At 47.6% G+C, this 13,484-nt stretch overlaps 6 protein-coding genes across 6 annotated transcripts; 3 read left to right on the forward strand and 3 right to left on the reverse strand.

Moving 5' to 3' along the window:
* Window positions 1–936: 936 nt before the first annotated feature.
* On the reverse strand, window positions 937–2,158 carry BU24DRAFT_458112 (RTA1-domain-containing protein; the record flags this gene model as incomplete). Its single annotated transcript, XM_033531597.1, has 6 exons — window positions 937–1,085; window positions 1,136–1,244; window positions 1,294–1,723; window positions 1,782–1,875; window positions 1,925–2,074; window positions 2,134–2,158. The coding sequence occupies 6 exons, from the start codon at window positions 2,156–2,158 to the stop codon at window positions 937–939; spliced, it is 957 nt and encodes a 318-aa protein (XP_033390576.1).
* A 404-nt stretch (window positions 2,159–2,562) lies between these two features.
* Window positions 2,563–3,138, forward strand: BU24DRAFT_488487 (uncharacterized protein). Its single transcript, XM_033533554.1, has 2 exons — window positions 2,563–2,595; window positions 2,652–3,138. Exon 2 carries the CDS (start codon window positions 2,653–2,655, stop codon window positions 3,070–3,072), a length of 420 nt encoding a protein of 139 aa, XP_033390577.1. The 5' UTR covers window positions 2,563–2,595; window position 2,652; the 3' UTR covers window positions 3,073–3,138.
* Window positions 3,019–4,426, reverse strand: BU24DRAFT_384783 (Diaminopimelate epimerase-like protein). Its single transcript, XM_033524859.1, has 2 exons — window positions 4,296–4,426; window positions 3,019–4,164 (listed from the first exon to the last, which is right to left on the reverse strand). The coding sequence occupies exons 1-2, from the start codon at window positions 4,347–4,349 to the stop codon at window positions 3,280–3,282; spliced, it is 939 nt and encodes a 312-aa protein (XP_033390578.1). The 5' UTR covers window positions 4,350–4,426; the 3' UTR covers window positions 3,019–3,279.
* A 674-nt stretch (window positions 4,427–5,100) lies between these two features.
* On the reverse strand, window positions 5,101–6,939 carry BU24DRAFT_405125 (carbohydrate-binding module family 43 protein; the record flags this gene model as incomplete). Its single annotated transcript, XM_033525684.1, has 3 exons — window positions 5,101–6,333; window positions 6,472–6,772; window positions 6,806–6,939. 3 exons carry the CDS (start codon window positions 6,937–6,939, stop codon window positions 5,101–5,103), a joined length of 1,668 nt encoding a protein of 555 aa, XP_033390579.1.
* A 2,017-nt stretch (window positions 6,940–8,956) lies between these two features.
* BU24DRAFT_417875 (farnesyl-diphosphate farnesyltransferase) lies at window positions 8,957–11,140 on the forward strand. The gene is made up of 4 exons (XM_033526837.1): window positions 8,957–9,216; window positions 9,276–10,335; window positions 10,385–10,567; window positions 10,618–11,140. Exons 1-4 carry the CDS (start codon window positions 9,149–9,151, stop codon window positions 10,753–10,755), a joined length of 1,449 nt encoding a protein of 482 aa, XP_033390580.1. The 5' UTR covers window positions 8,957–9,148; the 3' UTR covers window positions 10,756–11,140.
* A 214-nt stretch (window positions 11,141–11,354) lies between these two features.
* Window positions 11,355–12,939, forward strand: BU24DRAFT_447059 (eukaryotic translation initiation factor 4E). The gene is made up of 3 exons (XM_033530800.1): window positions 11,355–11,898; window positions 11,946–12,017; window positions 12,067–12,939. The coding sequence occupies exons 1-3, from the start codon at window positions 11,686–11,688 to the stop codon at window positions 12,535–12,537; spliced, it is 756 nt and encodes a 251-aa protein (XP_033390581.1). The 5' UTR covers window positions 11,355–11,685; the 3' UTR covers window positions 12,538–12,939.
* Window positions 12,940–13,484: the final 545 nt, after the last annotated feature.

Below are 13,484 nucleotides of genomic sequence, written 5' to 3' on the forward strand. Positions count from 1 at the left end.
TATATTGAACTTAACTACAACTGTCCAAGACAGAGATGAGGCCCTTCCACAGTTGATCCTGATGGGTAGGTTTAAGATCCTGTCCATTTTAGGCATACGTTGTCCATAGTGTGCACTATCACATCGGATAGGTAGGGAAGGTAGATAGTTTAGTCCTCGATCTCCCTCGGATGTCCTGATTCACCTAACTATGATTCCTCTAGCGGTATCCGCTGCCTCACATGACATCCAAATAGCTTCACATGTTCTACTATGTCATAGTACATGCACCAATTTCTGTTGAAATGAAACGAAAACGCACGCAATAAGGTAGAAATCACGGAAAATCATGCAAGGTGTTAGCTGAACGTGATACTGAAATGCTGCTCAGTAACGAGAGACGAGATACTAAAATGGCGTACGAAACGTTCTAAGGGACATAGGTAGCCCCATGCCAAAAGCACAGGAAAGAGTTGATAGAAGATGTTTTGAAGAAAGACAAACGAGATATCGACGTCAAAGGACTTGATGGGGCGAGAACAATACCTACTAAAGTAAGGGAATCGCTGTACGCAAGAAGGGGTGCCTGGTCTCAAGTCTACTACAACTATGATGAAAACTATATATATTATATTATACATATACTCGAAGGCTGAATAGGAGTACTAGCAACTGGATCTGGCAACAAACATTGCTAAATTAGAGTTCAGATTGGTAGCAGTGCTATTAGCAAACTACTTAAGACCGAGTCCTGATTCAAAGATCGAGCCCGATTGCGCACGTCGAGTCTCATGTCGAAGGTTGAGTCCTGGTCCCATCGGCGAGTCCCACCAGAAATCCAGTCTTATTTCAAGGTTGAGTCCATGTAAAAGGCAGGATTTTCTCCCTCTCATGCCCCGGAAAAAATCCATAACAATCTGTACGACGTCTACAATTGGGACATGAATTACGAGAATCCTATCTCATTTCTATGTCCTGGTTGAGATCTTGAACACGCCGTTGGCTCTCTTCTTGCTTGAGAAATCTTCTTTTACTCATTCGTAAAGTCTGGAATTGTGAGGGCAGATACTTAGACGGATGGAACAGCGTGAAGGCCACTAAGCAGGCTAGTAAACCATTAGTATTGTCTTCTGTATTGGGAGATTGGCGAATATACCGAATACTGGTATGCCGTCTAGCAACCAAAATGTCCATTCATGTCTCTCGAGGTAGCTAGGTTTACCAATGTCTGATGAGAACTCGAAGATACGGTAAAAGGCTCGAATCTGAAAACTCTTCAGTACAAATTGTGAGGTCAATTGGGACAACCTTTACCATGATCACTGTAGCAGCAGCATTCGTAGTCCAGTTAAGGCGCTGCCATCGCGTTGAAGGCACATCATATTGCAACGGCCGATCAGTCCACCGACGACTGATGATGATAAACCTCGAACCCACAATGACAAACAGTCCAAAGCAAATCAACTGTAATATCAATCCGACGCGAAGTATAGTGACTCCACGGCGGGTTTTATCAGCTGCTTCCTTGGCTGATATGTCGTCTTGAATAACGGCAGACGATAACTCCGTTGCACCACTGAGCTGTATCAAAAAGGCTCCAATATCGAACAGGACGAAGATTATTGAGACGAATCGAGGAGGAAACCAAAGGGTCTTGAAATTCCGTTCGTCTCTTGGAGCTACTAGCCATACAATACGGCCGAATGTGACATAGCATGCTGCAGCGATGAACGAAGGCGCAAGACTATGCCGAGTCAATATTGTCATTGGAATATAGTACTGTACTCTTTTGAAAAGCTTACACAAGGCACAAGAGGCTAACAATGTAGGCCCACCGACCACTCTCAGTGAGGTTGTAAACCGAAAATGCTCGAGTACAAAAGCCTAATGCTTCCACTTTGGCCTTGTTAGCAGTTATACACAAATCACTTGGTTGAAACCTTACTTAGAACTCCAATTATCATCGCCCAAAAGAGCCATGATCGACCACGGAAGAAAAGCCATAGTTGTGCGATAGCCACCGAAGAGAATAGTATAGCACCGAGAACTGACGCCCACTTTGCTGGCGCGTAGTGGTAAGGATTAAATTCACTATCTTCATTAGCTGTCAGCAATCTCTTTTTAAGAAGAAGAAAAAGTGCACTGGGAACTTACTACTTCCATCACGAGTAAACAACATCTTGTCTGTCCGAGTTAAGCACAGGTGATAAATAAACAGAAGAATGCTTTTACAAAATACGTTCGAAAAGGACTGTTAGATGTCAATATCAGTATATCGCTGCACAAAAGGGCAAGATTTCAGATGATAGTACATTGAGACCAACTCAGTCGGACCCAGGGCCGAGATACTTATACATTCAAAAGTTATTTCACCTCCTGAAACGGTTCTTGGCCTCAAGCCAGATTGGAAAAGATCTGACGAATTCAAGGCTTTATGCACGGCTGGAATTGCCCAGCTTCGTTCCTTCGAGAGTTTTGACATGGTTTCCAAAAGTGGCTTAGTGTACGAAGCATCGCGACGTGTTTATAAGGCGTGCTGTACGGGATTCGAGCGTTGAGATTGAGACGCTTGTATTTACACCAAATAGTGGCACATTGAAAGAATCCCTTCGTAATGTAACCGCACTTTACTCGCTAGCATGAATACACACTAACGCAAAGTGACTCGCAAGAATGGCCAGCTACCCACTTTACATCATTACTTACGATCGCGGTGAGTCTTGGGATGACTCCACCAAGAAGAAACCGTTCCACTGGGCTTTCTTCCTCCAAACTGGAAGTGATCCTGGCGAGGGTCTTGAATTCCAGCTTCATGGAATGCCGGGAGCGTTTTACTACTCGGGAGGAGAGGCTGTGAATCCGGAATCGTCTGATGCCAAGAACCAAGAACTCGAAATTGGATCTGTTCCTGTAGACAAGTACGCACGTTTTACGCAGCTTTTAGCGAATGTGCCTATCATAATAGACGAATCTTCGAAATGGAACTGTCAAGACTGGAGTTTGGAGGCCCTGGATCGGTTTCGTCGGGAGGGCTTCATTGAAGAACAGTATCAGAATAATGTCATCAAGTATTGGCTTCGAGAAGACAAGTAGTTTCGAAACCAGATTCAACATAGCTAAGACCATTTCAGTGGATGTCTAAGATCGTTGAGGTAGTTGGAAAGCTCTGGCTGCGTCGTCGCTTCCGCGACTTCGTCCATATGCCACGGTCCAAATAGATGTCTTCTGACTTTGAATCACTGGTCACCCCAAGTCATATATACTGACATTATAGAGATGAACAACCGAAGCACACAGCCTCTAATCGACGTGTACAATTCCCTCCATAACCTCAACAGCTCCACCCTTGAGCTTCACCTCCTCAATTCCTTCTCCATCCTCACGCCTTGTCACTTTCACATAAATATCACACGGCCTTCCCATCTCCACACCCTGTCTCAGATGATACAAAAACGGTCCTTTCCCCTTACTCTTCTCCTCAATCAAGGTCAAATAGCAACACAAAGCGGCACTCGCACTTCCCGTCCCAGGATCCTCCCTTGAACCAAGACTTCTCGTTCTCAATTGTCTCTGGCTAACTTCGCCATTCTTCTGGTAACCCAAGTCTGTGAAGTAAAAGGTGCCAGTATACCCGACATCCCACCCGGATCCAGGATCGAGATGCTCGAACTTATAGAGATCGGCAAAGGGCAGAAGTCCTTCAGTGGGCAAAGCGAGCGAGTCCAGGTCGGCCAATTGGACGAGATTGAACGCCATGCCTTTTACGATGGATACAAGCGGTACTGTAGACTCGCCTGTAGGATTTCTAGATGGCTCGGGGTAGGGGTGGGGTAGAAGTTTCTGCTTGTGCAGGTAGACGTCATGGGGAATGGCGACTTCGACTGTCTTTTGGGCTTCGTCGTACTCGAATGACACCAGTCCTGCAACTGTTTTGATCTGGCGTAGGTCTGGGAATAGGGTTGGGTGCTGGCAGATGTAGATTGCGGTGCCGATTGTTGGGTGGCCCGCGAAGCTCATGCGGGATCTCGGGGTGAAGATGTCGTAGTTTGCGAAAGATTCTCCTGGGACTACGTCGTGGAGGAATGTGATCTCTGAGAGGTTGAATTCGCTGGCGATCTTTTGTTTTTGGTCCTCTGTGAGTTTGGAACGGAGGGAGGCGGGGACTCGGACTACCCCAAGGGGGTTCTAAAGAGTGACAAGGTATTAGCGTAATGTTCTATACAAGATACGAAATAGATCATGAGACTTCAACATTTCTGCCTGCAACTCAAAAGTTGATATAGTCTCCCATGCGTCTTTCTGTTTTATCAACTTACACCAGCAAATCGAGTCTCCGTAAAGACATCAAGGGTTGTGAAATTCAATTCCATTTTGGCAACTCAAGTTGAAAGTGAAGAATGTCGACAGAAAATCCAAAGACACAATGTCTATTAAATACAACTTGAATTGTTATTGTATACATGAGTCACTAAATGTAGGTGTTGAAGATGATAATGTGTATTATTAAGCTAACCTGCTTTCAGCAGGACGCTGACTGGTCTAACCATTACGGAATACATGTCCGGAATTGAATGGTAAGGCCAAGGAATTGGACTACTCCGAGGCTTTACATTTGAAAATAGGTGAAGCAAGAGATCGTCAGGCCTAATTGTTCTCAGTATCTTGGAATATTTTTTTTGATGACTAGTACCCCATAAAATTCCTCCTATTCCGCGTGTCGTCTCGATTCGGAGCAAACATAAACTAAAATGGGTATGCAATAGACATCGGAGTGTTCCCAAGCATAATCCTCGTTGCTCTTGTTGAAAGATTGTATCACAAAGTTGGATCAATATGAGAGACATGACTCACTTCTCGCTATTGACTGCGATTGTTTGAAATGTCTCTATGTAGCAAGGGATTACCGAGTAGTTCTTGCTTTACTTTATTGTCTTGTGCCCAAATTGATCACTTGCCTGCCTCTACGAACATTTTCTTCTTCTGAACATGTAGTTTGCTTCGAGTCCTTTGATCCCATACTTCAAACTAAAATGTACTCTGATAAAATCCAAAAACGTAGGTATATTAGACGACCGTTCATATCCAACAAATTGTATGTACATCCACCTCATCTTCAAGCTATTATAGCGCAAACATTCCAACCAGCGAGATCACAGCGACGGACACATACGCGCCGAAAATAAGATGACCATGTTCGAAGAAGGCCGGGGATGAGAGACCAGGAGCAGCACCCTTTGAGGAGCTAGTCGCCGCGGTAGCACCCTCAGTTCCCTTTCCGGTCGGGCTCGCAACAGTTCCAGTACCAGCCGTACCAACAGCATCTAGCACGCTCTGGCATCCCGAGGCGACGGTAGCCGCCTGGGTGGTTGCCATACCGCTGAAGTCGCATGCACGAGCTTGCTTGTTGTTGCTCAAGAACCACTGGTTGGCGACCCACGCGAGCTGGTCCTTGGGGTCGCAGCCACTGATAGCGCCGTACGATCCAGTGGTAGCGTTGTGTGCGATGCCCGAACAGAGTTCCTCCTTCTGGCCGCAAATGTAATCAAATACAGCACCATAGCCCTCTGCATCGTTGGACTTGATGTTGCACTGGAGGTTTTGGACCATGCACGAGCATAGTTGAGGGTTTACGGATGGGGGCAAGGGTGTAGCCTTTGCTTCCCATGAAGATCCGACGGAGGGGCAGGCAGGTGCCGAGTTGGAGGGCTTGTAGTCGCTTTTGGCGGTGGTGGTTGGGCTGATAGTGGCAAGCTGGCTCTTGAGCGAGGTGAAATCCGGGTAAGGGCTGACGTTGCTGCCATCGATGGAGACAAGACCGAATTCGTTCTCGCCCATGAAGTATTCGTAGACAATGCCTCCGGAGAAGACATCGGTCATGTTACCATAGAGGACCTCGACCTCGGTGAAAGGTCGACTGGTAGGGCCACCGGGAAGGTTTTCGTTGCATCCGTACTCGGCGAAGAAAACAGGGACAGGGTAGTCCTTGAAGAAATTCACGCGCTCGCCATAGGACGACTGCTGGTATGTGCTGTCTCCGCACCACGAGTAAACATTGTAGCCCCAGAAGTCAATCGCGGTCTGGTTTCCGAGATCTCCAGGCTGGCAAGCGAAGTAGTGAGCAAGCTCGTTCCTTGTAGGCACATCGGCTGTAGCATAGCCAACGCCCAGAGTCTTGCGGTAATTCTGAGAACTAATATATCCCTTCACATCCCTGACGGCTGCTTTCACGAATGCCGCAGCAGCGGTCTGATTTCCGGCACTGACGTTTTCGTTTCCGGCGAAGAATCCGACCACGTTCTTGTACTTCTGAAGTGTGTCCACAACGCTAGTATATCGGCGGTACAGTGTCACATCCTATGGTACACAATGAAATGTTAGCGACAATTCTAGCGTTGCTGATTTAGAAGAGTTCTCAAAGGGACTGAATATGAATGTGGCTATTAAGGCGTGCAAGGGGGCATAGGTTTTGGAAAAGCTGCAACATGTACATACCCACATAGGATCGTTGCTTTCGATAGAAGTACCCGGCTCTCCGAGGTCAGCGATAACATAGATACCGGCGTCGGCAAGCTGTGTCATGCAGTCATCGTGGTTTTGAGAAGGATCGATCGCATAGACACGGATAAGATTAGTGTAGATCTGTTGGAGGTATGGGATATCCCTCTTGCACTTGTCGGCATCGGCCAGAGGATCAGTGTACTTTGTGTTAGTAGATGCTGTGCCATTTGGACTGTAATTCTCCTGGTAGGCAACGCCCCTCATCAAGCTACGACTGGTAAGTCTACGATCACTTCTATCGAGTCATCAGTGGTGTGCATCAACATACAATTGAGAGCCATTGGCAAAGAAGAACTTTTGGCCGTAAATTTCAATCTCGGGAATGGTATTATAGCTCTGAGCAGAAACGCCAGACAAAGCGGTAATAGCCGCGCCAAAGAATGGCAATGGACCAGCTCGCATGGCGGGCAAAGCAGATTACGAGTGAGCGACTAAAGCGAATGTATGGACTGGGCGAAACCAAGGCTTGGTATTGACAAGACAACAAGAAGCAAAAAAGGTCAGATTTTGTAAACCGGGGGTTCCGGAGGTATTTCTATTATATAGGACGCGTACGCTCATGCAGGTACGTGGTGGTAAACCTGCTGAGCTGACACGATGAATGGATGGCGGCGGGCAGAGCGTGCGGGGTGGCGGAGCAGAAAGGCCCAAGTCGGATAACCATGATCTATCGATATGTATTGTGCTTGTATTGTTGATTTGCGGCTATTCCTTATCTAGCCGGTCTACGAGCTGCTTGTCAACCCTAATCCGACCAATCTCGAGACGGCTTCTCGTGGAATCTCTCAACTCGGCTGTTGTCAGGCCAAGAGGGAATCGCTTCAAATCCTTCTAATCAAATGTGACGGGGTCATAGGCAAATTCGGGTTGTGTCTCCGGATACTTGAATCCTCTGTTAATAGGCTACAACTGAATCCTCTTCGGCCGCTGTACGGAGTATAGAAGATAAATACTGCATCCAGAGTGAATGTTTCGAATATTCTTTCAATGTCTTGTCTATTTATGGACTCACTTTAGTACCGAATGGTATCAAAGCTGCGTCCTTTTTCTGCTCCGAGGTCTCAAGAAAACTGGGGCACGTAGAGCACCTCTGGTCTCTAGTCCCATCTCGGTTCAAACCCAGCAGACAAGGATTTCTCATGGTCCAATTTTTTGAAAAGCTTAGCTCAACCGCGATATCCCGTTCTCTAAGATCTTGTCTGTCTTACGGTGGATAAATTACTTGATGGCAGAGAAGCTCAACTAGGCATTGTTGGTGTTGTGAGTTACAAGACCTCGACCCCTTGCTTTCACTAAGGTCGAGTCGGGGCACAGGGCGAGGGGCTGCAGCCACCTCTTCTTGTATTCAGCTCTCAACCTACGGCACTGGCTGGCAATAGTGTGCCACACGCGTGCACGCCATCTCAAACTAGATATTCTTCGGTTTTTAAATCGTAATAGCCCGGGTATGTAAAAGCGCAGGCTCATGCTACAATTGCAGGTGAGAATGTTCTATTGCTGGGTCGGAAGCCTGCGTCACTGTTGGAGAGCGACGCGCACCCCTGGCCTTCCTATGAGAAGGGTCGTACGTACGTAGACATCCTTCGCTTGTTACTGGCGCGATATAGCTTCGCACGGGACTGTGCTATTAACAAACAATCTGAGCAAATTTCTTTGTAGACGAAATTGCAGGTGCAATCGTCGAACTTCGTACTTGTACATACATCTGTTGTGATCATGTTTGTTCAAGTTCATCGTTGGAGGTAGCCGAGGCCAAGCCATGCGAAGCGAGTCTCCTTGACCATATTGCGGTGGTCATTCAATGTCTGAGCAGTTATATAGCTTTAACGTGCGATACCGAACCAGCGGTGCCTTGGTATTTCAAGGTGATCACGTTTGCCAGTGTTGATTTATGCCACCCCCAAACTCTACTCCAATCACCGCGCAGTTCCGAGCCCTACAGAGACGCAAGAGCCAGGGGTGTGTATTAACTGATATAGGCAAGTTGGCGTTTGCAATTGATATCTGCTTTGTTCCATCCCGCACTCTTATCTCAAGCTGGAACGCCATCATCGATCTGGATAAACAAAGGAAATGTGTCATGTAGGATATCAAGGTGTCAAACTATTCGTTGATTTGAGCGACCTGTTGATGCCGAGTGTGGTGTTTGAGAGAATCCGAGTTCAATGGCAACGATTGAGCAAGGTAACGATACAGTAATCGAATATCCACGTACATACTGTAGTAGCTTTACTGTACAATGTGCAGGTAAGTAGGAGTAGGTGTAGGTAGGGCTGGGTGTCGAGAGTGGTTGTGCCAAACCGGAAGCCCGGACCCCGGATGAAATGGACGGAAGAACTGCAAATTGACGCCGAGCGCACGGGCCAAAGTGCCCCGAAAAAGTGTGGAGTACTTTAGCGATGCAAAACGACAGACAACAGCACCAAAACGATTCCTCGAGCTCCTGTTTTCCCCCCACCGATGGTTGCTCTGTCAGCTAGGTGAATTTTTCTTGTTTTCTATTCGGCCTACGTCGATCAAATCCACTCCATTGGACTTACCCCCGTAGTCTGCCGCTAGCTTTGAGAAAACTTGCTCCCTTCCTCCTCTCCTTAAAACCTCCTCCTCCACCATGGTCAGCGCTTCTTCAGTAGGTTACTACCTGTTCCATCCTCAGGAGTTGAGGTCAATCATCCAATGGTAAGTTTATGTCTCCATCCCTATGGTGGGCAATACGCAGCAGCTGACAATGCACGTAGGAAAGTGTGGCACAACCCTGTCCATGAACGCGATGAGACTAAGGAGAGCGAAACCCTTCAACGATGCTTCCACTTCCTTGACTTGACCAGTCGCAGCTTCAGCGCTGTCATCAAGGAGCTACACCCCGATCTTCTCGTGCCTGTTGCGCTCTTTTACCTCGTTCTCCGAGGACTGGACACCATCGAAGATGATATGACCATCCCCCTTGAGAAGAAGGAGCCCATCCTGCGAAATTTCCAGGACCTTCTTGAAAAAGACGGATGGACTTTCACAGAGAACGGACCCAATGAGAAGGATAGGCAGCTCTTAGTTGAGTTCAATGTCGTTATCGAGGAGTTCAAGAAGATCAAGCCTGAATACAAGGTCATCATCAAGGATATCACCAAGCGCATGGGCAATGGCATGGCAGACTATGCCAACAACGCAGAGCACAACATCAACGGTGTCAATACCATCAAGGACTACGAGCTGTACTGCCATTACGTCGCTGGCTTGGTTGGTGAAGGCTGCACGCGACTCTTCGTTGAGGCTGGCCTAGCAAACCCTGTCCTCCTCAAGCGCCCAGAATTGATGGAGTCCATGGGTCAATTCCTCCAGCAAGTCAACATCATCCGCGACATCAAGGAAGATATTGATGATAAGCGACGGTTCTGGCCAAAGGAGATCTGGTCCAAGCACGTCGCCAAGTTCGAGGACCTTTTCGAGCCTGAAAACAAGGAGAAAGCCTTGGCTTGCAGTTCCGAGATGATTCTCACCTGCCTGAATCGTGCCGATGACTGCCTTTACTACCTTGCTGGTTTGAAGGAGCAGAGTGTTTTCAACTTCTGTGCAATTCCACAAAGCATGGCCATTGCCACCCTGGACGTTTGCTTCCAAAACCACGACATCTTCAAGAAGAACGTCAAGATCACAAAGGGGCAAGCTTGCCAATTGATGTTGGAGTCATCTCAAAATCTAAAGCTAGTCTGCGATGTCTTCCAACGATTCACCCGATCTATTCACAAGAAGAACAACCCCCACGACCCCAACTTCCTAAAGATCAGCATCGCTTGCGGAAAGGTAAGAGCCATACTTCCATTTGTTTAGACGTCCAGCTGACCATTATCAGATCGAACAATTCATTGAGTCCATCTTCCCATCACAAAAGAAGCCGGAGGGCGCCGCCGGTGTGCCGGTAATGACCGCAGAGGAGGCTGCGAAGAAAAAGGCTGAGGAGCAAGAGGCTAAATGGGATATGATTTACATGATTATGGCTGTGGTTATTACACTGGTTGTTATCACGTCGTCCATGGTAAGTTCGATTCTTCCCTATTTCAAGCACGCATTCGCTGACATTCATAGTTGTTTGTTGCCTGGTTGGCTGGTGCACGGTTCGATCTTGCCTTTGGTCAAGCTAAGCAGCAATTGGGTGAATTGTTTGGCTCTGGTTCAGATGCCAAAAACACCATTGCACCTTCATCAGACCATAGTGAGCTTTAAACGGCGGGTACGTACATGTTTTGTCCATATGTAATTATAATGCACAACGTTTAACTTCGACCGGGTGGGAATGACCCCGAGCAACACTAACCTGCATCTTTGATGATCGATTCAGTGAAAGGTATAGGAACCTACCTAGGTAGGTAGGATTTGTTTGCGTGATGCCTTAGCACGGATGTCAAATTGCAATTCTGCCAATCAATGGCTGTAGTTGTGCCGAAGATGTGCTTAAATCAATACACGCTCTGCTCAGCGATGAGGCTACCTTGGACCTTGCTCTATTTTTTAGAGTGGAGGACTGGGGTAGAGGTGTGGACATTCTTTCATTATGGAAAACCGCTTTTGCGCCATGCATTAGAATAGATACGACAACCCTTCAGAAATCAATCTATCATGTCTTCAATCTATCTCAGATCTCTATGTAGCCCTTTGTTTGCCTTCCTCACCATCATTGCACATGAACAATAGATAAACTGTTTGTATTGTAAGTACCTAGTACTACTAGGTATGGTCAATAATGTCACGTGGGATGAAACACGGCCGACCAGAAAGTGAATTAGCGCGGTTTCGGCCCGCCGCAGTTGCACCTGGATTTTCTTTCTCATCCAAACGGCCAACATCCATCGATCGCAACTTCACAACGGCCAGATCACCAGACCGCTACCTTCCCAACATAGCGCATATTCGCTTTACCCAAATATCGCTACAGCCTGAGATTCAAGTGCGCCCGGTGCGACTTCATACATAGGCTATCGTCTCGCCACAGAGAACACACACCCCACACTCCGACTCGAACGAACTCCGCTACGCCCACACACACTCCCTCCTCGCAACCTCACCTACTCGTGGCCTTCAGTCGACGAAGCCACCGCAAGCCCGATCCCATACACTCCTCTAAGATCATCAATTCTCCGCCTCATACGCCTCATCATGGCTGAAGTCGCAAATGGCCAGCAGCAGGTCCCCCTCGACACCATCCCCATCTCTCCCTCAGACAAGCCCTCTGGCTCTACCGACTCAACAAGCGCAGATGCCGACAGCAGCGATATCAAGACTGTCTTCCATGACAAGGAGAACTTCAACGTGAAACACCCTCTCATGAACACTTGGACCTTGTGGTTCACCAAGCCACCGAGCGGCAAGGTTGGTACACCTGTCATGTTTGAGAGACCATGTACTAATGAACATAGGGCGATAACTGGAACGAGCTTCTGAAGGAGGTCATTTCTTTCGACTCAGTCGAGGAGTTCTGGGGCATTTACGTATGTGTCATATGTCCCCTCCCAACAAATTTCGCTAACCAGATCATAGAACAACATCACACCCACATCCGATCTTGCGCTCAAGTCCGACTACCATTTGTTCAAGAAGGGCGTCCGACCAGAGTGGGAGGACACCCAGAACAAGCACGGTGGTAAATGGGCCTTCCAGTTCAAGGACAAGAAGGCAATCAACATTGATGCGCTCTGGCTTCATGTGATGCTTGCTGCCATCGGAGAGAACCTTGAGGACGATGAGGACAACGAGGTCATGGGCGTTGTCGTGAACGTTCGCCGTGGCTTCTACAGAATCGGTCTCTGGACCCGTACAGTTGGCAAGGCTCTTCCCGGAGACAGCGCAAAGGGCAGGACCTTCGAGCAAGGCAAGGAGATCCTCCAGAAGATTGGCAAGCGGTTCAAGCAGTCTCTCCAGCTCAAGGAGAACGAGCCTGTCGAGTTCTCTGGCCACACCGATTCCGCCCACGCAGGTAGCACTCGTGCTAAGGCAAAGTTCGTGGTCTAAAAGGGCCATTTCTTGGACTGTGCGCGGACACTGCTCCAATCGGGAATATTGTTTCTGGTCCATCTCTGACCAGAGGCAATCCTCGAATGGCATAACCACGTAACTAGGCCTTCTGGCGTATTTCTTTCTTTGGCATACCCCGTTCACTTAATCCCCTCAATTCCCTCAATTGTCCTTAGGACAGTCCAAAAGAGTCTTGGTATGGGTGCGGTTTCTAGCATGGCGTCTGCATGGATGGCGATGGGTGTGGTAATGGGTCGGGTCTCTTCTTCAGAACGCCCGTCATGATGGGCATACCTATGAGCCGAGAAGAATGAGGAGGATAACTCTGTTTACGATAGACCAATTCCTGGCTACATTTCTCACGTATAAAATATGAATATTCATCTACAGAACGAAGGGACGAAAAATTCACTAGTGTACATGTATGCACGGCTATTGACATGATATTGACGTTCCCTTATCGTGGTACGAGAGACCGATTCTACTAAATATGTACGATTATGAGAGGTATGTAAGTAATGCTAATGCTAAATATACCTACATTGTTGTTGTACGGCAGTCGGCACGGATGTTGCTGCACTCAAACCGCGCAATGCAGTCAACAAGCGTGATGATGAATAAGAGCTAAACAGCGCGGGCAGCATGATTAATCAGGGTCATTTCTCTTCCAGCTTCTTGAATATTTGGATAGTTCATCGCATTCATCGAGGGTCAGATTTCGAAACAATTTACAGCCAAATATTTCGCCTATCAGGTGGTAAGGTTATTCATTGACGACGACTTGAGGCTGATAGCTTGGCGTTTTACTGGTGACGTCGCTTGTGGCTCCTCCTTCCCTGCGGCGGTGCAGATTTTCCGCGCGTTTCCTCTCACTAAGGTTGGATGATACCTGGGCATCGTCGACTGAGTGACTGAGTAGTCGTCCTGCAATAATAAAAACATAT

Source organism: Aaosphaeria arxii (assembly GCF_010015735.1).
Source record: "Aaosphaeria arxii CBS 175.79 unplaced genomic scaffold BU24scaffold_1, whole genome shotgun sequence".
In the NCBI taxonomy this organism is placed as follows: Eukaryota; Fungi; Ascomycota; class Dothideomycetes; order Pleosporales; genus Aaosphaeria; species Aaosphaeria arxii.

Bases quoted from the DNA above. Each gene is read 5' to 3' on its own strand.
- BU24DRAFT_488487 (XM_033533554.1), top strand. From the start codon at position 2,653: ATGGCCAGCTACCCACTTTACATCATTACTTACGATCGCGGTGAGTCT.
- BU24DRAFT_384783 (XM_033524859.1), bottom strand. From the start codon at position 4,349: ATGGAATTGAATTTCACAACCCTTGATGTCTTTACGGAGACTCGATTT. The intron at 4,165-4,295 runs GTAAGTTGATAA...GTCACTCTTTAG, and splicing joins CGGAGACTCGATTTGCTGGT to AACCCCCTTGGGGTAGTCCG.
- BU24DRAFT_417875 (XM_033526837.1), top strand. From the start codon at position 9,149: ATGGTCAGCGCTTCTTCAGTAGGTTACTACCTGTTCCATCCTCAGGAG. The intron at 9,217-9,275 runs GTAAGTTTATGT...CAATGCACGTAG, and splicing joins TTGAGGTCAATCATCCAATG to GAAAGTGTGGCACAACCCTG. The intron at 10,336-10,384 runs GTAAGAGCCATA...GACCATTATCAG, and splicing joins TCAGCATCGCTTGCGGAAAG to ATCGAACAATTCATTGAGTC.
- BU24DRAFT_447059 (XM_033530800.1), top strand. From the start codon at position 11,686: ATGGCTGAAGTCGCAAATGGCCAGCAGCAGGTCCCCCTCGACACCATC. The intron at 11,899-11,945 runs GTTGGTACACCT...TAATGAACATAG, and splicing joins CCAAGCCACCGAGCGGCAAG to GGCGATAACTGGAACGAGCT. The intron at 12,018-12,066 runs GTATGTGTCATA...ACCAGATCATAG, and splicing joins AGGAGTTCTGGGGCATTTAC to AACAACATCACACCCACATC.